The sequence below is a fragment of the Schistosoma haematobium genome, chromosome ZW (assembly GCF_000699445.3).
Source record: "Schistosoma haematobium chromosome ZW, whole genome shotgun sequence".
NCBI classification, from domain to species: Eukaryota; Metazoa; Platyhelminthes; class Trematoda; order Strigeidida; family Schistosomatidae; genus Schistosoma; species Schistosoma haematobium.
In genome coordinates, this window is record NC_067195.1 from 56,994,471 (window position 1) to 57,018,507 (window position 24,037).

Consider the following 24,037-nt stretch of genomic DNA (forward strand, 5'->3'; position numbering starts at 1 on the left):
TACTTTTAAATATTTTCCTTCGGATAATTTAGTTAGCCAAAATAAACTCGTAAAAGTAGATAAATCTCAAGATGTTGTTCATTTATAAACAAAGAATTCAAAAAAAACTAAAGAAGGAAAGAATATCATATGGTTAGTCCTATTCATTCTCATCTTGAGTTTCTTGAATGTGTTCCAGAATGAATAGCTAATTACTGTACTTATCACAACACAGTGTTACTAAATTATATCCTTAGCAATAAAGTTGATCGCATGAATAGAGGGTTACACAAAATCATGGATCTACTGAAGTTAACCATTAACATCATTCGATGCCGTCTCAGTAGCAGAGAGTCTAGACGTTCGCGCACGTGACTGAAGGTCCTGAATCCTAATTCCGCATGCAGGATCGTAGATGTGCACTGCCGAGGAGTTTCATACTACGACGAAACGACCGTCTAGTGCTTCCAGGTTTTTAATGATGGTCTAGTTTAAACTGACTAGTGAATTCAACAGTTACAATACTACAATCTACATAAATGATGAATTAAATAAATAGATATAATCTTGAAATGAATATCGCTAAGAAAAATAAAAGTAGGAAATATTAACATTTTAATAGTCCATTATGAAATAAACATTACAAGTTTACAATGATTTTATTAACATTGTATATTGAATGGTCTAGGAAATGTCACTACTAACTATTAATTATATTATTTCTATAGGAATCAATTTATTCAACTCTCTTACAATCATTAAACCATATTCAAGGTAATAAGCATAAAATAATGGGTAAAAAAATCTCTTAGACATAGGAAGTTATACTTTAAAACTTAATTGAAGAAAATTAAAACTTATATTAGAAAATGAATTTTAATTGTAGTGAATACATTTTAGTCTAATTCATAGAATGCTCGTATTATATTATTTATAACTATACTGTTGAAATACAAGTTTATAAAACTAGACGAATGACATTTTAGAAGGTAAATAATTTGTATCTGTTCAAATGAGTTCACATTTTTGTTTGGTACATGATAATAATTTAGTAGTTGAATTCATAAGCTTAACCACTATGGAAAACCTGGAAGCACTGGATGGCCGTTTCGTCTTAGTATGGGACTCCACAGCAGTGAGCATCCACGATCCCGCCCAGCAAGATTCGAACCCAGGACCTATCGGCCTTGCGCACGAACGCCTAACATCTACACCACTGGACCGGACGGCATCCAACGGTGTTAATGTCTAACTTCAACTAATCCACGAAATTACGCCACCATCCACAATTGTCATCAGTGAGTTACTATCTCACAACAAATCCGGTCGAACTTTACTGGTCACTCCAGGAAATACCTCTTGGGGTCCGTCACTAGTGAGTATATGATGATTATAGTAGATACTGTAGTTATTTAATAGTTCAATTCATGAGTAAATAATAATACGTTTATTATTGTCATTTTCGAAGATTTCATTTTTCAAATGTTATCCTATGAAATGTTTAGAAGGATATTATTTCAAGAATGAATGTACTCAACTTTTCTATTCACTAAGCTGTTGGTGGTTAAAAACGGATAAAGTAGATAAACGTTTTTGGTAATCGCTTCATTCGATTCATAAACATAAATGTAAACTAAGATAGAAGGTAGAAGTAATTGATTAATCTTGGTTTCTTTGGATTTTACCGACTAAAACTGATTAAATTGGTTGGTATACACATTTTATCTATAAATATTTTGTGTTCTATGATTATATGTTAATTCCTTTGTCCTAATGAGTAAAGTTAACCAGTGATGATAGAAAAATTGACAGACTGATTCATATGAACTGTAAACTTGTGAATTGCCCCCAATTACCCTGGTATGGCCGAGATTAGGGAGAGTCAGCTCTCCCTCTCGAAATGCTCTCATATGGCCACATGCATACAACCACTGCCATGGAAGTCCTACTCACTACCTTCTCATGGCGGGGGGTATTGTTTACGAAATTGAGAGGACGAAAAGAGAATGTCCGGCGCTTTAACTGGGTTGATGGACATGGAGAGTCCACTTAGGGGAGCTGAAAAACCCTGATTTCAAACCAATGGTTCACATGGGCTCCAGTATCCTGAAAGAAAAAATGGTGTATGAACCTATTGTTGGTCACCATCTACCATGGGACTATATCTTCTTACGTTGTTCCACTGCTTTGTGGATCAGACCTTTAGATCGAAGACTCCGGATGTGACTCCCTAAGAAAACCATCTGCTTCGGTTTGGACACCCAAAAAGTATCTCATCCGTCACACAAATCGAGTGATTTATGTGGCGCATATCTATTTGGTACCTGTTTGTAAAAATATTTGTGTTTAAATAAATAAATAAATAAATAAACTTAAGAATGACATAAGGTTGTTAGATAGTTTATCAATTTGAACTCATGATAATAAAAAGACCCGTTGCAATAATAAAAAAATTATAAAAACCAATTGTTTAATCACGACTTAACAAGTGAATTAATCAATACGTAGAGATATAAAGATGGACAGCTTTGTTTAAAAAGAAAAAACATGAAGTATTTTGTCTATAGAATCCAATACATTTGAATACTAAACTTCCATCGCCTTGGAATATATTCATCATCTTGATAATAATCAGAAGGGGTTTGTGGAGATTTTAGAAATTTCACAGATTGAAATCATGAGTCGATTGAAGCTATGTTTTCCATGGTGCTCTAGCTTCAATTGACTCATGATTTCAATCTGTGAAATTTCTAAAATCTCCACAAACCCGTTCTGATAATAATCATCTGCTCACGAGTGACTGATTTCAAGAGGCATTTTCTAGAGTTCTAGTGAGAAGCCATGACCAGTGGAGTTCAACCAGGTCTGTTGTGAGATATCAGCTCATTGAAGACAATGGTGTACGGTGGCGCAATTTCGTAGATTAGTTGAAGTTAGACATTAACACTGTTGGGTGAAGGCTCAGTGGTCTAGTGATTAAGTGCTCGCGCGCGAAACCAGCAGGTCCTTGGTCCGAATCCTACGGGGTGCGGGATCGTGGATGTGCACTGCTGAGGAGTCCCATGGTATGAAGAAACGGCCGTCCAGTGCTTCCAGGTTTTCTATGGTGGTCTAGCTTCAAATGACTCATGATTTCAATCTGTGAAATCTTGATAATAGATGAACAATAGCGTGCTATGAAATTTCATATATGAACTATCTTGAGTTATATAAATTACTTAATAAATAAATATAGAATACATTTTAAATAATAAAATATATAGATAGTTATATTTAAGTAAATTATACATGTATAATAATTGTCAAATAGATTGAATATTGAATATTCATTGGTAAGAAAATTGTACAAAGTGTATATATATTAATGTAATAATAAATAGTTTAATCAATTATAATCAAATTCATTATATACTAAATGTGTTTTTTTCAAAAAAAAATCATTTTTAAGGTCAATGTTCAAGGTCACATATTAGGATACATTAAAACAAATGATAAGATACATATATATATGAACTTGTTATACGATTTATGTATAATCATTTCTTAATGATGAGAGTTATTTTGAAAGAAAAAAATAAAGAAAAGAAAAAGAAAAAAACGATAGAATAGATCAATAATTGATTGTTTGTTATTAGAAAAGAAAACTTATTAAGTTAAATCAATTTTTTTTTTAAATGTTCATATTTTCATTATATAACAATGTTCATTACTGTATTTAATATAATATTACAATGAATAATGAATTTTATGAATTTTTTTTTTCAAATCGAAATGATATTACTAATAGCAACTGGAGTTGAAGTTGTCATATATATGTATAATGACCTTTGATATAGTAATAGTAATTCAGTATTCTTTTTTTTTATATTAACGACAAGCACAACTTTCTACAACCATATCTTCATAAACTCTAAGTACAACATCACCATTTTGACTATGATATAATAATGATTGTGATGATAATTGATGTGGTACACAACAAGGACCAGAAATTCTAGCTACATCTAATAAATGTACTAATTGAAGAAGTACAGCATGATTAGTTGTATTATAATGAGTTGATAATGGAAATGGACATTGACCTAAACAATAACGTGCATTATATGCTTGTGGTGCAATAACCCAACCAGCCCAACCAACAGCATCAAAATTGATTATTAATTCACGTCTTTGACATGTTGTATCTAAATAATGATGATTATTTGTTTGTAATACATTTGAATAAGATTTTGTTATATCATATCGATATTGTTGATGTTGTTGTTGTTGTTGTGAATGATGATTTTCTCTATTATTATCATATGAATTATGTGTTATTTTACGATGTGATGAAATATCTTCATTCATATCATGATCTTCAACTATTTCATTTGTTGAATCTAAATCACTATAATAATAACGATCTTGACTTGCACGATTATGACGACGTTGATATTGTGCTAAACGACGTGATCTTTGTTTAATGTAATTTTGTTTATTACGTTGAACACTTTGTTGATTAGTTTCACTTTTTCGTTGTTGTTGTTTTAACTGTGCATTGAGTATTCGTTGTAAACGTTTATAACGTTTAGCAATTTTTTTATTGCTTGCCTGTAGTAAAGAGAATGAGAAATTTTTTTAAAAAAAAACGAGAAATATTGACTCTTAATAATTTTGATTTCAAAGTCATCATTCAATATTTTAAAACAAAAGATTTTTTTGGATGAACAAGAGTTTTCATTGACTTTTTTGTTCAGAATCTGCATTTATCAATCTAAAAATGTTGTATTAAAATATTCAATAGATTGCATATATATGTAAATTATTAGTATCGAATTGTGGAGATTGTTGATTTTTAACTGAGATCATGAACTGATCGATGTTAGACAATAATTGAAAACCTGAGAGCATTGGACGGCCGTTTTGTCCTAGCATAGGACTTCACAACCATATACTGATAAGTATCATGTGCTCACTACGGACTAACTTCAAGATGGATTCCCTAGAGTTCTGATGAGAAGCAATGACCAGTGGAGTACATGCGTGTCTAGTGTGAGGCAGTTACTCACTGAAAACAATGGAGGTCGATCGCGCAACATCGTGGATTGATTGAAGTTAAACAACAACACTGCCGAATGTCGACTCAATGGTCTAGAAGTTAAATGTTTGCGTTCAAGACCGAAGGTGGTGGGTTCAGATTCAGCGTGCAAAGTTGTGAATGAGCACTTTTGAGGAGTTCCATACTATGAAGAATCGGCACTTCAGCGCTTCGAGGTTTTCCATAGTGGTCTAACATCAATCGGTTCATTATCTGATGTAAGTTATTATTAAATTAGCCTGTATCGGTCATTTAGGAAATGGTAGATTTCATATTGTTTACAGATTAAATACTTAGAAGTGTATTATTTGTAAAACTGATAGCTGGTGCTAGTAGGGGTAAACATAGTTGTAAAATAAATTTTTTTGAAAATTTTACTTTTAACAGTCAAATACCAACCTGTTTATGAAGTAAAATCTAGATTTTATTCATATCAGTGTTATTGAAAATTTCACTCTCTATGAGCAAACAAGACTAAGTATCGTTTTATTCAGGAAACGGAAAGCACAAATATAGGTATAGCATCTACTTATTAAATTACATTACCTCTTCGGAAAAAACTGTCCCATGAATACTTTTAATTAATTTAGTTGACTGGGTAAATTGTCTTTTAGTCTCAAAAGCATTAAATATGAGAAAAATCCATTAGTTACCCATAAAAATGATTCAAAGTATATTTAAATTAAAATTATACGATCTTGTCATCGGTATTTATTTTCCAGAGTAGTAGGGATTACTTCTATTTAAAATTTTGAAAATGGTTTGTATATTTTGTGACTAAGTCAATAAATTTCATATAGTAAACACTATATCATTAAAAAAATAAGTCAATTTATACAGGAATATGTAAATGAATAACTTTAACTCTACATTTTCGGTTCATACACAAAACTGTTTTTTTTGCTTTACAATTTTTAGATTTGTGGTACTGTTCATAATTCACGGACCTCCCAATCGATGTTGGCCCACCAACAATTGGAGAGATCAGCATAGCTATCAGACAAATCAAGAGTGGCAAAGCAGCAGGACCAGAAAACATTCTATCAGGGACACTGGAAGGAGATATAGCAGTAACTACAAAGATACTCCACATGAAGAACAAGTATCGACAGACTTGTAAGAATGACACCTCATCAAGATATCAAAGAAAGGTGATCTCAGAAACTGTGATAACTACAGGAGCATCACTCTTCTCTAAATACCAGGAAAAGTCTCCAACGGGGTATTGTTAAACAGAGTGAAGGACTCCGTAGACGCCCAACTTCGAGACCAACAGGCTGGATTTCGTTAGGATCGGTCGTGTACAGACCAAATCGCAACACTACGGATCATTGTGGAGCAATCAGTTGAATGGAATTCATCACTCTACATCAACTTCATTGACTACGAAAAAGCATTTGACAGCGTGGACAAAACAACACTATGGAAGCTTCTTCGATACTACGGCGTACCTCAGAAGATAGTCAATATCATACAGAACTCATATGATGGATTACACTGCAAAATTGTGCATGGAGGACAGTTGACAAAGTCGTTCGAAGTGAAGACCGGTCTTAGGCAAGGTTGCTTACTCTCACCCTTTCTCTTTCTCCTGGTGATCGACTGGATCATGAAGACGTCAACATCCGAAGGGAAGTGCGGGATACAATGGACATCTAAGATGAAGTTGGATGATCTAGACTTCGCAGATGATCTGGCCCTTCTATCCCAAACGCAACAACAAATGCAGGAGAAGACGACCAGTGTAGCAGCAGCCTCAGCAGCAGTAGGTCTCAATATACACAAAGGGAAAAACAGGATTCTCCGATACAACACAGAATGCACCAATCCAATCACAATTGACGGAGAAGATTTGGAAGATGTAAAAACCTTTACATATTTGGGCAGCATCATTGATGAACAGGGTGGATCTGATGCAGATGTGAAGGCGCGGATCGGCAAAGCAAGAGCAGCATATTTACAACTGAGGAACATCTGGAACTCAAAACAACTGTTGGGTGAATTACTAGAGTAAGCAATTTTAGCAATGAAAACACTTTTGAACAATTAGTTACACATTAGAATCCCATTTCATTCATCCAAGTGTAAATACGTCATTTGTGTCATTAACCTTAAAACTAATGACTCTAACCCAACTTTACGAACTACTTGGTGTACATGTATTATGTTAATTGCATGTATTAACTAATACAGCTAACCTTACAATGACAGTGATTTTTTTTAATGGGACCCAAATAATCTTAAATGTTGTATGATGTAAGATGGAGCGATACATCAAATTTGTATTAATATTGTCTGCCCGATAAGATAATTTATGTTGACTTCAATTTAGAAGCAACATTCAAGTAGATAATATTGAAGGAACATATTTAATAGATCTTAGATACTGATTATTTGATTAATTTAACTAGACTAAAAGCTTAAGTTAAAGCATCATTTCTGATCGTTTATAAAGTTGTTAAAGGTTACTTATTACTGAATTTGTGAATTAAATTTCTTGATTATATGCACTATTTTAAGGTATTTGACTATTCCGGATGTAGGAAAGTTAAGGTAATTAACAATGAATTTCTATAACGTTTTAAGGATTTCAAGGAACACAAATCCAGTTTAGTTTGCTATCTCTATTTTCGTTTGATATTAATCCAAATAATTCCGATATTTGAATAGAACTAATAGAATTACAAAAGTACAATAAAGTACAAAGAGTACAATAAATAACGCAAACATTCAAGAGCTTAGAACTAATAGTAAACATTATCCCAGATGAATTATTCAGTGACTGTTTTGACTCAGTAACCTATTGTATAGCGCTATAGAGCTTGGAGCTATAAATACACATTTCCATTCCCAGTGTGAATAAAAATGCAAGATTTCCTGTGTATCCAGCTGACAGGTCTCAAGTGTGACAAAACATACACCTTCGAATCCACTGCTAACAACTATTCAAAATATAATTAACATATAAGTTCAAAGGACATTGAGGCTTACAATGAGTAGAAAATAATGAAATTTATTACCGAATATTAGCAACATATCAACAATATTTTAGGTGAAAAATCCTCAAGTACAATGTGTAAGAAAGAAAATCACTCTTAGGATTCGCATATTGATTAAAAAGTGATTTTTCTTTCAGTGAACTTTCAGTGGATTTTCATTATACTGGTTAATTCAAGGTGATTTTACGTTTATTAACAATTTCTTAGTTTCATGAAATTCTTTAATTATTAGTTATTATATAATCAACGTGTAATTTGAATAATCTTGAATGTGATTAAATTTTATAAGGGTCTCCATCCAGAAACCTATATAAACATAAACTTTCACTCTTATTAGTCAGCAAGGAAAAAGAGAATAAAAAGAGTCACGCTCATCGTATAGTGACAGAATTCGCGAATAATTAGTTAAGTCTACAAGCACAATAAATTATTGACATAAGATAATTTATATCAAGAAGGTGAGAATGTTACTATCAAGTTTAGTTATCCTCTGAACTAAAACATTTTATCGAACTTTCTTCACCACTGAAGAAAAGTGTGAATAAATCTACCTAATAGTTATAGGATATATTATTGGTCTTTACAGACTACTTTATAGACATAAATTTATTTGTATATATGCTTTATGTGAATGAGCTTACTTTATTATTAAGAGACAAAACATTTATACCCTGAAGGAATGTTGAGGTAAATAAAGAATGATACTTTACTACTTATCGTTTTCAATATCTATTATTTTAAAAAAAGATTTTATCATTTGTTTGCAATGAACTTCTACTAAGTTAGTTGGTTTAATCTATATCTATATATATATGAAACCAATTAACTCAGTAAAGTCTCATTACGAACAAATGGTATAAATATGAAGTTTAACAGTTAAGGGCGCCAGCTCAATCTGTTATAATAATAAATAAATTTTAGAAAAAAACTCATCTCCCTATAAACACAATTAGACGAGAAGACAATGCATAGTATTTTACTTTTAAATTAATAAAGGACAACTATATGCCAATATAAATTGATGATAAATATCTGCACAAGTCTTATAGAACACTTGATGGACAATAATCTATGCGTGTTTTAATTTTAAATAATGACAAATACAATTGTCAAAATGAAAAGAATAATAGTTTATTTATCTTATATTTAATAGAGATAATGAATTGAAACCGCTTTAAAACAAAATAATACCAAACAAAACAAAATAATTTGTTGTTTTATAAATTGAAATGTAGTGGGATTCGTTTCTTTATTATTCACTTTATGAGTTCATATATTACATATATTACTAATATATGTTTATTGTTAGACCTTTATACCATTTGATGGAGTTTTGTTCTCTGAGCTGGATGTTTTGATTGTGGAGCTTTCATCGTTCTTATGAACGATATCATCAGTACAAAACTTCTGGCTCAAAGGACAAAACTTCATCAAAATCATCCACATGAGCTACAAATCTTCTCCAGCACCTTTGTACCATTTTTATTGAATTATATTATGAATATGTTTTTATCATAATGTTAGCAATTGAAATAAACTAACAAAACAAAAATGAATTCAGAATTTGTTTAGTAATTTAATGGACATTTTTAATCAAGTAAATAATCTAAACTATGAAAATACCACAATTTTCATTAATCTTCTATACTGATAATAATCATGTGTTTAGTAATGATTTGATTCAAGAAACGATTTCCCGATTTGTAGTAAGAAGTTGTAGCGAGTGGAGTTGAATTATATCAGGTGTGAGACAATTATTTGATACCAGCACGAAATATGGTAAACGGAATGAAGTTAAAAATGTATACCTTCGGAACCGGTTCAATGTTCTTGAAATTAAACGTTTTTGAGCAAACACGAAGGTTCTAGCTTTAATTTCTTATGGTAATGTTGCGAATATGTACTACTGAGGAGTCCCATACTATAATAGAGTATCTGTCCTTGGTTTTTAATAGTCGTCTGGTCAAGATCAGTTCATGATAGAAACTTCGGAAATTCTACATTATCCAAAAATTCCCTATACTTAAGATAAATAAGTGGTGCTTTGATTCAATAACATTATTTTACCATGTTTATTCATAGCATGATGTTATGGTTTAGTAAATTATGATTTTTAGTGATAAGTGCTATTAAATTAACCTTTTATCGTATCTTTTTATTAGAATGATTAGCCTACTTTATTGTCTCTAGTAGTGCTTTTTTTAACTTCAGACTATAATCACTGATATCCAGTTCGCTTAGTATATCTTGTCCACACAATAATAATATTCATCGACTGAATTATTTGTTTCGATTAACTGCATTTATTTACAGTTTTGTCTAGATATTTTTATGTTTGTTATTTCAGTGTAATGGTCGATAGAATTCTAATGGTACTCACAGTTAATCAGTTATCTCTGCACATATCTCTGCACAAAAGGAGTTTAGTGGAAGTCGTAATGTAATATTAGATGATACTGTTTCAAATCCTGAATAGGGTTAACTGAATAGGTTACGGCTCGACAACAAAACTTACAAAAAATCTATTTTGAAGCTAGATAGCAAGCACTCAACTTTACTTTAGTGTTCTTCATTAGATTCCGTATGTCATATCTTCCTTGTGTAATAGTGGGAAACTTAAAATTAAGACGAAACAGTTAGTATATTCTACTCACTTTTTATTTTTTAAAAACTTATGTTACTTGGTGGTTTAAAAACCTTTAAAATAACACTTTTATTTAATTAGAGTTCTTTATAGAACCTTACACGTAACTGAACTTTTGTCAGTAGAATAGTAGGATTTTTCAAACCAATTGATTAAAACCAAAATGACCTAATAAATTCATTTTTGTAATATTTACAAGCTTAAAATATATTGCACTACAATTGTTTTCAGTATGTGGGGTTTGAGGAGATTATTGAATTTCATAGCTTACGTTCTGGACTAACCTTAGTTATACAGCCACTGCAAATCAGAAAACAGTGGACATCTAAGCCGCGCATATCTCATACCCACCAGTCGCATTTGAAGATTATATAAAAATACTAAATAACTTAAACTACAAATATAAACCACAGAATGCTAACTGAGTAGCGTAAAGGTTAGGCTCTCTCCATGACCCTGTGTGGGGTAGTAAATGATCACCGCTGAAAAATCCCATACCAACACAACATAATTGGGCAGCGTTACCTAGTTTCCAGTGGTTCCCTAGCTAGGATCATTCTGTGATGAAAACTAAGAAGTCATTTGTTATATACTGATCCTTTAATTCTCCATGAAAACTAATAAGGACTCGTACTGTCCATTGAAGCCTACCGTAAATAAAATGCATATTAATTTATATGAAACCTGTTTCCAAAATTAAAATCAATAGTAACATAGATTTAGTAGTTAACTGTTATTGAATATTAAAATCAATGATTGAATAACTTTTAACTGACAAATAAATACTTACATTATTAGTTAGAGGCTTTAAATTAATATTATGATTTTGTTCATTTCGATGTGTATGCTGACTGTGAGAGTAATTAATTGATCTTGGTTTTCGTTTTAAATATTTTGCTAAATTAGGATCACGATGATATGTAAACAAATGTGGTGCATTATGTAACCAGTACGAGGAATCAAATGACTTTTCATCTTTCTCATTTAGATTATTTATTTTCAAGAAGTTAGACTGTTCAATTTTGTTATGATTATTATCAGTAGCATCAAAATCATGAGTTAATGATAAGTTTTTTCGAACTACTGAACGAATTTGTATAACAATTTGTTTATTAGCATCAGTTTGTTCATTGATTTGCTCTATTAAATGTAAAACTGGTTGACTCAATGGTATATGAAACCATCCACTAGGTAAATTCATGATAGATGAATTTTTTCCTGATTTCTGTAATATACAATGTGTATTATCTGGTTCAAAAATTGCTGCAGTTTGTATATCTACATTACTGATATTATTTTGATCTGAATGTAACCATAATGATAATGGCCAATAGAATGATGTACTATTTATTTCACTATTAATAGTAGTATTTATACAAAATGGAGTAAATTCTGTTGGAATTGTATAATTTTTTGAATACATTTTCGCTTCATATCTTATACGTATACTTGCTGCAACTAATTTTTCATTTGAAGGTATATCAGCTAATTGAAATACTAATTTATGTTGTTTAACTGTATGATCTGTTGAAAAGTAATTCAAATATGGTAAATTCATATGATGTTTACTACGAGAAAGCAAATGAAAATCTAATTCATTATTTTCATCTTCTTGAGTTTCTGTTTAAAAGAAAAGAAAAGAAAAACTCATAAAGCAAATTATGTCAATCTGATAATGTTAACTGAATTATCTTTCTAGCCTGTCATAGAAAAGTTTTATACATGGTATTATTTAATGCTTTAAGTATTTACAATAAATTTGAGTCGACTTTTTCTGCTTTAGGAAATTCATAATAAGCTAGAGAGCAATGAACACATATATATGTATTCTTGACTGTTAAATGTTTTTGATTTTTATATGTTGTGTGAGACCCTAAGTCTCTGTGTTCGATTATGTGTACGGCTGTGGATGAGGATTATGAAGGGAACTTAAAATTTTAAAAAAAGATAGCTTCCTATTGATTTTTGGTGTAGAATGGTTATCTAGTTGATATCAATCTGTGAATAAGGGTATCTTTAAATCGAATTAACTTCTATCAATTGCTCAACTACATTTCAGATATTAAATAGTTGGAAAGTGTATATATTACATTTGGAACATTTTATATTATTATATAGTTTAATAAGTGAGCATAATTCTTAAAGTTCACCAAATATAAACATATCAACAAAAAATTGTTTACCATAGTTAATTAACATAATAGAAAAGTGTACTTCTATTTAGTTTCTAAGTTAATGTTAACATTCTCTATGTAGGAAAAATAAAACAGACAGAAATAGTATCATAGTAAAATTAACCGTGTAAAATTAGCCGTGACCAGTGGAGCTAATCCGTGTCGGGTAGAGACAGGTATCTACCTCAGTACAATGGAAGTTGGTCGCGCAATTTCGTGGATTGGTTGATGTTAGACACTAACACCATTGGATGCCGGCTCAGTGGTCTAGTTGGTTAAGCGCCTGACGCGAGACCGGTAGGTCCTGGGTTCGGATCTCGCAGGGAGCGGGATCGTGGATGCACACTGCTGAAGAGTCCCATACTAGGACGAAACGGCCGTTCAGTGCTTCCAGGTTTCCAACGGTGGTCTAACATCAATTGATTCATGATCTCAATCAAAAACTTAACAATCTCCACAACCCCTATACTGATAAAATTAACTATATGAATTACTCTATTTTAATGGGTACGACTTTATTATCTTAAAATATCTGTTAATTAATTTATGATAGTCGAATCAATCTTAAACCACAATGTTCCATTTCTTTCAAGTGCCCTGTCAAAATAATGAGACAAAGTAGTTGATGATGATGGTGATAATTAATGATAAGATTAGTTGACTATAATTAATAAATAAAAATTTGTATAAAAATGTATGTAAATAGAAAAGAAACCAAGTCAAATTCTTTCTTTTTATTTAATTTTCCACAACTTTCTCATCAAAGAAAAAGCGAATAAAATACATCATTCAATATAAAACAAACAAACAAGAAAAAACAATAATCTCTCCTATCTACTACGATAAATTTTTACGAACTTTAAACGCATTTGTGTGATTATACTACTGATGAATGAAATGTGATTACTTGAAATAACAATATTCACTCATTCTTTAGATAGTCAAAGATATAACACTAAATTATACTCTCATATCAGCTAATATTAGCAATCAGGTACAATGATAATGATAGTAATAGTAGTGGTAGTTCTGAGGAAATATATTCTTTTAAATTAATTGGTAAAAGTCAATCAAATAAAATTATAAATAAGGAACATGAATAGTAATTCCATATTATCTAACTAATTAATGAATATCAAAACATTCTCAGACAAAAAAAATCATCTAATAAAGCATTTAAATTAGTGGCTTGTATTGGGTATATTACTTAGCAATAAAACTCCATTATACACATAGATACAAGATACATAAAATTGAATCATGATAAGTAAAGCATTATTGAACTTGTAATAAATAAATGTATTCATGAAAGAGTCATAGGGATTGGGTACTATAATCGTAAGGAATTTACCTTTTAAAACAGCAAATAATATTATTGAAAACCTGTTCTACAAGTAGCATTTCTACTAAGTTTAATTGATATGAAATTAGATTCTATTTCATTTTACTATGATGTAAAAGAGAGAATTTTAAGTTTTTAAATAAAGTTTGGGTGTATATTGAATATATTTGTCGATTTATTCAAGTATATACTCACAGAATACGTCAATGCTATTTGTTGACCCAGAACTATTCTTCCTTAAAAATTAAACTTAACAAATTAATTGTTGGAGAATAGTTTGATTCGAAAGATACATTGTTTTAAAACATAAGATACTCCTTATATAATACAGTCAACTTTATCAAGCCCTTTTTGATAAAAGAGTAGTATCATTCATTTTGTTTAAAAAAACGTTGTGGAAAATCCTTCTGATGAACTACAGAATAAGATAGAGTGACTTTTAAGAAAATCCCAAAATTCAATGGAATTTTAGTATCAAGTTTCATTGTTGTATGGTTTGTTGTTTCCTAATAACTCAAATGCTTGCCTATATTCTTCACCAAATGAAATTGTGTAAAATCCACAATGGTTGATATAAAAACTTCAGGTCAGTATCACCAATGGAACAACAATACATTCTGTAGTACCAAAAGGAGCCATACGAAACACCACAGTAAATATTAATGGAGAGATAGCAGAGGTTTCTCTCAATAATGTCCAGTTCAATTTGGTTATCCGACCTAGAGCAATCTCAATAAACCTCAACACTGTCAAGTCATATCTAGACCCTAGTCCATCATACGATGAAATCTCAGATGTCATGAAATAGAGTGTTAACCCTGAAGGAAGAAACTATCGAATTTATCTAATGATGAAGTTACTATTTCGCCTGTTTCATGTGAATTATCCCGTATGCTAATTTTATATCACATTCAGTCCATCAGTTGCTGAAACTGAGGAATGCTGCGATTTCATTGTTCACTTCCTAAGGTAAACAAATACTGAGGGTGTCAGTATCCACTGATAAACGATTCGTAAACCTTTCAAATTCCTTTCCGAATTTTTAATATATCCTATCCATGTTCCAGTCCCTAGATAAGTCAAATCTTCTAATGCTCTATCTAAAAATTGTTTCGGTTACTGTTACCTGATGCTAATGATTATATCATTGAATGCCATTTGAAACTGCTTCTGATGGTACATTCATTTTAAGTAAACTTTGTCAAGAGTCTCATTGGTCAAATATTTGTTCTGTTAGTGTGAATGTTATGAATGCTAATGCTACTAGTGGTTATGCTATAAGCATTCATTCTATTAGTGATCAGCCTATAAATATTTATCCTGTTTTTGATCGTTGCAAGTACCTTTGGTGCACTATTACATGTTGCTTATTTATTTAATAATCATGTTATCAGTCTTAAATATTGAGTTACATTTAATTTATATAAACATGTTAGCAATAAAGTATCTTAAAAATTCATGATAAATTATATGCACCCAGTTTTAACATTCAGCAATGTTAATCAGAAGAGGAGGAGTACCACAAAAAGATATTTGACGCCTGAATCGAAATACTCCTTAGATGTTACACAGTCTTCAAGAAACGGCGGTAATGTGCACTCATTTCAAAACTTTCAGTCGAACCAATTCTGAGAAGAGGAAGATGATATAACAAAATCAAAAGATGAAAATTCAGTCAATGTGAAATTTGGTCAATACTGATACAGTAATTATGTATCCATATAATAAGCAATTAATCAATTGATGTTAAGTGTTACTCGATCAAATTGTACAAACCTGATCGTTCATCTGATTGCACGAAAATCATATAAAAAGCATGCTTATATCATTTTGATTTATTTGGCAGTCAATTAAATTATTACCAATATTTGGTTTATACTACGTGTCGTCGGATTCGGAGTTCAGTATCAGACAAGCCAGTTAAGCATTTCTCAATCCCAATAGTGTTAGACATAGCGGAAAACTGAATTAATACTTTATATTAGTAAAACCTTTCAGCTATGTATTTTACAGAAGGTTAAGTTTATCAAATATAATTCTCTATGTCGAAAAATTCGACGCGAAAATTTTGAAGAATCCGCTAATAGATCACTACAATCTGCAATTACACATAGGAAGATTGTTCAAATCAAAATATCTCCGTATATCAGTAATTTTGATAATTTCCTTGACTCTTGTACTAGTCAGAGCATGTTTTCATAAAATTAGGGGCAGAAAGTCTAGTAATTTCTTAAAAATTTAAATTATCGAAATTCAACAACTATCCTACGTTTCTGAACTCTGTTCCACTTACGCCAACTGAAGAAGCCAGGACGTGAGGGTTACATTTACGCTAAACTCACTGACTGATCCTGGAATACACTGCTTCATGCTTAGCTAAGAAACTGCATTTTAACTAGCTATTCAATGAACAACTTCTGTTGGCCACATATATACCAAATTTTGTCCCATAACTCATTGTAGTAAACCATTTTATTTTTCATGTAAAATACTGATGTTGAGGATAAATTCGTGGTAGGTTCGAAAATTTTACACTACATTTATTTGAATAATTAAAATTTTCGGTTAGGAGTGACATTTGAGTAAATTGTAATGACTTTTGAAATAACTCAAACATATTTAAGAATAAAACGTTGAGTGATGCTTCTATTCGTTTATTATATCAACCACTATTGAACGATCTTCTACTAAAATAAAATAATGTTCATAAACATAATGCAATAGTGAATAAAGCAAAAGATAATACAACCTCATATGTGTAGATTTTAAAGCGAAGCTGTATCAGTTACAATAGTTATGTAAAATAGCATGTTAAGTTTTATAAGCAAAAGTGGATGGTGGCTAGCGACGGAATCCAGGACTCACGTTTCGCCTTATTTGGGACTCGTCAACTGGATGTACCTGCATCTCACAATTGATGTTCACTCTAGGACTCGAACCCAGTACCGTTCGCTTCAAACGTCATCACGTTATTCACTTAGCTACTGAGTACTGATAGCCACCTGCTTGTGCGATGAGGTGAAGTTTGAATTCGCTCGGTATTGTTTTCTTGTATATTCTCATTGTTGTTTAGGACTGCACAAGCAGGTGGCTATCAGGACTCAGTAGCTGAGTGGATAACTCGATGACATTTGAAGAGAACGGTACTGGGTTCGAGTCCCAGAGTGAACATCAACTCTGAGATGCAGGTACATCCAGTTGACGAGTCCCAAATAGGAAGAAACGCGCGTTCTGGATTCCACTGCTAGCCCCCAACCATCTTTGATTATAATGTAGCTCTTTTATATCGTTCAAATAAGTGAACCTAAAACTCGTAGCTTTTAAAATTCACTCATTTTTAGTTATTTTTTCAACGTAGTAGCTATAAGCTATTAGACCGGTGAAATTATGAATTAATCAGTAAAAAGTTCTCACAAGTTAATAGAAGTTATCTTACCAATGTAATACTTAATTTCAAACATTAATATTTGTTTATACTATTATACAGTTTTTATGAGTCACATAACCAAATTGATTCTAAAAAGCCATACTCATAATATTTTACATTTTTCATTCAATTTAAAAGTGACTAAATAACTTTAGGACAATTTCTCAAATAGTTCGATAGATTTGGTTGCCTTTAAGTTTGGAGATTTCAACAACAACAACAAAAATACTATTGAAGATATTTCTTGTTTCACTAGTTACTTTCAAATCGTCTTACAATAAACTCATTAATCACTAACATAATATGATTTAGGTAATATATCAATTCTTCACTATGAAGGTATATTACTGTCTTAAATTTTATTTATTAAAAAAAAAACATTTCAATGGTAACAATTGTAATCCTGGTAAACATCAGTAGATAAGTTTTTATTTATAGTTTATCATTAATGAGGTTGATATTTTAAATTAATAGTTATAGTTCAGATAATTTACTTTATAAGTGTAGGTCATTTCAGTTTCTTATTTTTTGTAAATGATCTAGAACAATCATTAAACGAAATGATTCTAATTAATTTTCAATAATAATATTAATAATGTTAAATATATTTCGATTCAAGTCTATTGTTTATTAATGATATCATTCACTTGGATTGTAGTATTCATCTAATGATCTAAGAGAAAATTCAATACAAAATGCTGTATTTTGTAGCCATAATGGATCAACTTTATAATATAAATTGCATTAGTGATAATGAATTGTATTGTATATATATATATATATATATATATATATATATATATATATACTTTTTCTAATGTCAGTTAATTCCATAACCATCAATGGAATAAGTAAATAAATAAAAGGTAAAGTTTCATTGACAATTAAACGAAAATGTATTTCATGACGTGATACATACATCCATACATGATGAAATAGAAATACGTTTCTTTTTACTGGCTATAGGTTACATTTTTTTGTAGAAAAGAAACTTATTATATTCAGACGGGGAATTATCAAAAGTACCTTATCTAACAGTATTAGTCTTCAAAATCCTCTTTTCTTTTGTAACCTTTCCTGTTTTGAGTTACAGATAAAATCATCTTTATTTAAGTTGTTCTGTCTTTTTTGTTGAGAAAAATACAATACGTAGATTACTATTAATGAGTAATTCTACATCCGTTACGTGAAATAGAATTCAGTCTTACAATGATTCATCAGTTATTTCAAATACTGTTCTCTTATTCGGTGAAATATATATATGCTACTGATATGTCAGATTTATTGGCGCCCGTTTCTTTAAGAACTTTTTTTGTATATATTTTATAAACAAAATTTATGTGCGCTATTTAAATATTTTCATTTCAGTTACTGAAATAATAATGGAAAATGTTGATATTAGCCTATTAGCTTACTAACTTACATAAATGATTTATTATAAATGAAGTAGAACTGAAATGATACAGCTTAATGGATGATTATAGTAATCAGTAATAGGATAGCATAGTTTTGAAAAATTGATGTAATTGGGAAAATTTGATTTTTACATTTGTCCTATTATTTACAGCTCTCATCACCACATACTCAACAAACAGAAAATTAATTTGGCGAAATTTAAATTATTAGTACACAGCTCAACTATCTCTTGATCAGTGTTGATTGCATTTTTGGAGAGAACAATTATCTTTTAGCTACCAGGCAATGTAATTTAAGTTTAAAGTTAACACTATATCATGTACAATAATTGTAATAATATGATCATTTGAGATTAGTAGTCACTGTCTTTTATAACTTTTCATTGAACTGTGCATTAACATTACATACATGAAATGTAAATCAATATTTCTGCAGAAAGATCTCGTGTAATCCAGTAACTACGAAAAAAATGATAATGCGACGATATACTTTTTCTTAAAAAATATATTTTACGTTTGTTAATAACTTTGTACATACTAGTGACAGGATGGACTTAAGTGAGAGAATGTGGTTTTAAAAATATAGTCACTCACTAATGACTACTACATGATACCTTCATTTTACTAAGATTTAACTGAAGGTGTAACTGTGAATACTGATTGAATAACAAAAGACTGATAGATCATGGGTTCGAATCCCGCGGGGAGTGGGATCGTAGATGTGCACTGTTGAGGAGTTCCATACTAGAACGAAACGGCCATCCAGTGCTTCCAGGTTTTCCATGGTGGTCTAGCTTCAATTAACTCATGATTTCAACTATTGAAATGTCTAAAAACATTCATCATAAAACCCCTTCTAATAACAGGATTTTATTATGATTGCCAAGAGTTATGATAACTTTAATTTCAGTTTTTTCTTTTGCACCACCAATATAAATCCCTAAGGAGTTACAATTTAATGGTAATACAGTCATTCACTGGTTCTCTAACTGAGGCAAGTTCAAAGCGAACATTAATCATATTGACAAATTACCGAATTATAAAGACCTTATTATTATTATCATCTCACAAGAAGAATCTGAATATTTTGATTGATCTTATTTCACCACACAAAATAGATTATCATCATACAACGCTTATTAACTTCTTTGCGTTTAACATTTATTCCTTCACTTCAGTATGGTAAAAACACCTCTGATATGCCAACTGTAATCATCTTTTATCAATTTAGATATGCTTGAATCTTTTGCATATATTAAGAAATAAATATTACTTTAAAATGATCTTTAAATGACTCTTCTTACAATAACATTTTAATTGTAGCATAATAACAGTAGTAATAATGTGCAGTAAAATTGTAATCAGTAGGTTACAATAATTTTAGAACCGACATTTTTGATGATAAAATATTCTACTCGATACATTTCATCGTCCACGTATTTTATTGTGTGTTCTGACATGGATCATGTTTTGTTTGAGATTTGTCAGCTAAATTTTATTGAATATTGGTACTTCTAGTTCCACCCCAGCTAAAACTGAAAGCATTTCATACAGTATTGTACACCAGGTCCTCTTCCTACGGTAACTACACCTAGTTTCTGCTACCTTAAAAGTGGAGGTCAGGCTTGCCCGACGTGGTGACTCAAATGAGCCATATTGGCTGGAACACATATTCCCTTGTGTCTTATCATGTCATGCAGGTTAGTTGCAGAACGGTGAAACTAAAAACAGCGAATTCAGGTCCAATAGCGAAGTCCTACCGCTGACTGATTAGGAGTGTGACAGCAGTAAGGTTTCTCTTCCGGACAATCAGTACCTGCAGCGATGATGCCTTTTCGCAACGGAAGGAAGGGGTTGGAAAAGGTCGACCCAACAATGTTTTACCTTACTCCTCGAATTCTGCCTCCAACGACAATGCCCTTTGAACTGCGAGGCTAACAGAAAAAACAGTTCCGATAAAAAGGCGATGCACGGCCGGCCTCGAGTATTTGTCCTTAAGGCTCTGTGGTCACGTTCCTAGGTAACTAAGACCACCACTAATTCAAGTTCCCCAAGAGGAAATATCCTTCTACTGTGTGGACAACCGGGAAGCGATAATCGCTATAAAACTTTTATCGGCCCATGAACTCATCTTCTTGGCCATCAAATCCTTCCCTCACATCATAATAATTGTACCATGCCCAAGACAAACCCTCCCTGTAAATCTTGGTCACAACGCGCCAACAATTCTAGTGATTCGAGTTCACGAAATGTTATTTCTTGTCTCCTTAAACGCCGCCTTAAATTACATTTATTGAAGATTAAATAATGATCAAATCTTGTGTCAGAAAAGACAACAATCTTTATTAACTAGAACTTTGGAATCTATGATGTTCAGATAACTGTCTATTTTTGGAAAACACTAAATTTGAAAATAAGTAAAAAGATCGTCTAACGTGGTGACCGACATAATCGACCAATCAATGGGCTCAAATAGATAATATTATTAGCCATATCATTAGCCATCGTTGAAGGAGCTCGACTGGAGCACATGTTTAGACTCGGATGAGACTCTAGTTTGAGCACGTATCTGTCTGCATCTTAACGGACGTAGAGAAACCATAGCAAGAAAAACTCCTTAGAGTTCAACTTATTGACGAAAAAGTTAAGAAAGTTTTTAGGAACAACTAGAGAAGGAATTAGTCAGTCGTGGAAGCGATATCTACCCCGGTGTAGCTTGGTAAGATATTCAAAAAGCTGTGCAAACAGCTGTGATACCTACCAGTAACTTAAATCAAAACGCTAGGAAAAATCAATGACATTCAGCGGCGCCTATAGCACTGATAGATGCTCAGAAATTCATCCCGTCTAGGTCCGAACACTATGAAACTCAGAGGCAGCTTAGACATAGGCCTACGTTATGATCTTGAGCAGTGGTGAGTGGCGAAAACAGAAGAGATGAAAAAAGCAGAAGCGATATTTAACAGTAGACAACTGTTCAGACTTATCAAAGAAACGAGTATTAAAAATTCGGCTACTGCTGAAACTATCTCGGAAAGAGACGGGACTACTATTTACTACCATTCCAGGTTATTGAACCGATGGACAGAACACTTTAGGTGACATTTCAACAGGCCTTCATTTACCCTCTGTCTCCAAGCAACCTGAATGGCAAACCCATGTAAGTCCTTTGACTGTTAATGAGAATGAAAACACTAAAGGCAATCTAAATCGAAGGTGAGCGGTAAGACCTGATGGATTAACCCCTAATATTTTTAAAGGTAGACGCGCTTCCGGGATTCCAGTACTAATCACAATCCAAACATTGCAGTAAAATTGGTCTGGGATTTTCATTTTATTTATCGTAGTATTATTTATGATTGGTAAAATGCGCATTTTAAACAAGTTTAACAGTTGTTCTATAACCATATTTCCATTAATAACTCTGAGAAGATCAAAACTAAGAATTTTTTGCTATAACAAAATTTGACTGAATGATTTCGGTGTATAGGAAAGAAATTTTATTGCTAAATAAGTCTCTGGACAATGCTGACGGACAGCTAGGCCACTGTTTTAGCAATAAATCAAGCAACTTCCAGCGATAGCATTTGTAGTGAGCTTTTGTTATGCACTAAAAACATATTGAGATAATCATAGATCTAACATTGATTACGGAAAGTATAGGTTCATCCAAGTGACGTATAAACAGTAGACATCTAATAAAAAAAATAACTACCAAACCCAATTTTACATTCACTTGGTATTGTTTTACTTGAATCTTCCTACTGATTTTTAGGACCTCAATCGATCAACCACTCCACCCCATTGCACAAGCAAGTGGCTATCCGAACTCGGTAGCTAAATGGATAACTCGATGGCATTTGAAGCGAACGACACTGGGTTCGAGTTCAAGGGTGAACATGAATTGTGAGATGCAGGTACATCCAGTTGACGAGTCCTAAATAGGAAGAAACGCGCGTCCTGGATTCCACTGCTATTCATTATCAATCTTTGCTTATAATGCTCGTAAATTAAGGCAATATCGAGGCAATACGCACAGTATGCACATATGTCAATAAGAGACTGATCAATTGCAGTTCTAAACATCAATGGAAAGATTCAAGCAAAACAATACCAAGTGAATTTAAATTCACCCCATCGCACAAGCAGGTGGCTATCAGTACTCAGTAGCTAAGTGAATAACATGATGGCATTTGAGGCGAACAGTACTGGGTTCGAGTCTCAGAGTGAGATGCAGGTACATCCAGCTGACGAGTCCCAGATAGGACGAAACGCGCGTCCTGGATTCCCCTGATAGCCACTATCCGTCTTCGCTTCCAATTTTATGTGTTCTAATTTCTATGAAAAGGAAGAGCTAAGTTAATATAATAAGTTAATGTAATAAATTTCTTCAGTGGTACAGTACTTATTTTTTTAAAAAATCGTTTGCAAGGGAATTTAGATCTGGTGATCATATACTGAAAATCATTTTTCAAATTATTCATAGTTCATATTACGGATTGACCTTAGTGAGATCATTATTGAGAACCAGGAAGTACTGGAAACATGTTTCATCCTAACACAGGACCTCACCCTCAATAGTATCTATCCATGACTACCTTTCAGGGATCGAACTTATGACCTTCATTCTTGAAGTTAGACATGCACAACACTGGACAATGGTCTAGTGGTCTAAAAGTTAAATGTTTGTCATAAGAATCAAAGGGTCTGAGTTCGGTCGCCGGCAGTAAAATAATGGATTCAAACTGGTAAAGTCTCATATTAAAATGAAATAGCTCTCCATTCTTTTAAATTTCTCTTTAAAGACCTGTATAATCTTTTTAACTCTAGATTACTCAGTATATTATTTTATTGTCATATGTATTTTTCTGATCAGTAAATTAAACCCGTCAAATAAATACAAATAATTTACGATCATGATACCAATGTAGACAACCTAATAAACATGTCAAATTACAAAGCAAATGACACCATTATTCA

The 24,037-nt window shown here is 31.8% G+C and overlaps 1 protein-coding gene across 1 annotated transcript in view; it reads right to left on the bottom strand.

Annotated features, from left to right (window-relative positions):
- Positions 1-3,235: 3,235 nt before the first annotated feature.
- The window catches only part of BMP4 (Bone morphogenetic protein 4), a 29,158-nt gene continuing 8,356 nt past the window's right edge, over positions 3,236-24,037 (bottom strand). Inside the window, exons 2-3 of the mRNA XM_051211851.1 lie at positions 11,490-12,319; positions 3,236-4,569 (exon numbers count right to left, since the gene is read on the bottom strand). Coding sequence (XP_051071960.1) covers positions 3,847-4,569; positions 11,490-12,319 — 1,553 coding nt within the window. The 3' untranslated portion in view covers positions 3,236-3,846. The remainder of the gene's footprint in view (positions 4,570-11,489; positions 12,320-24,037) is intronic.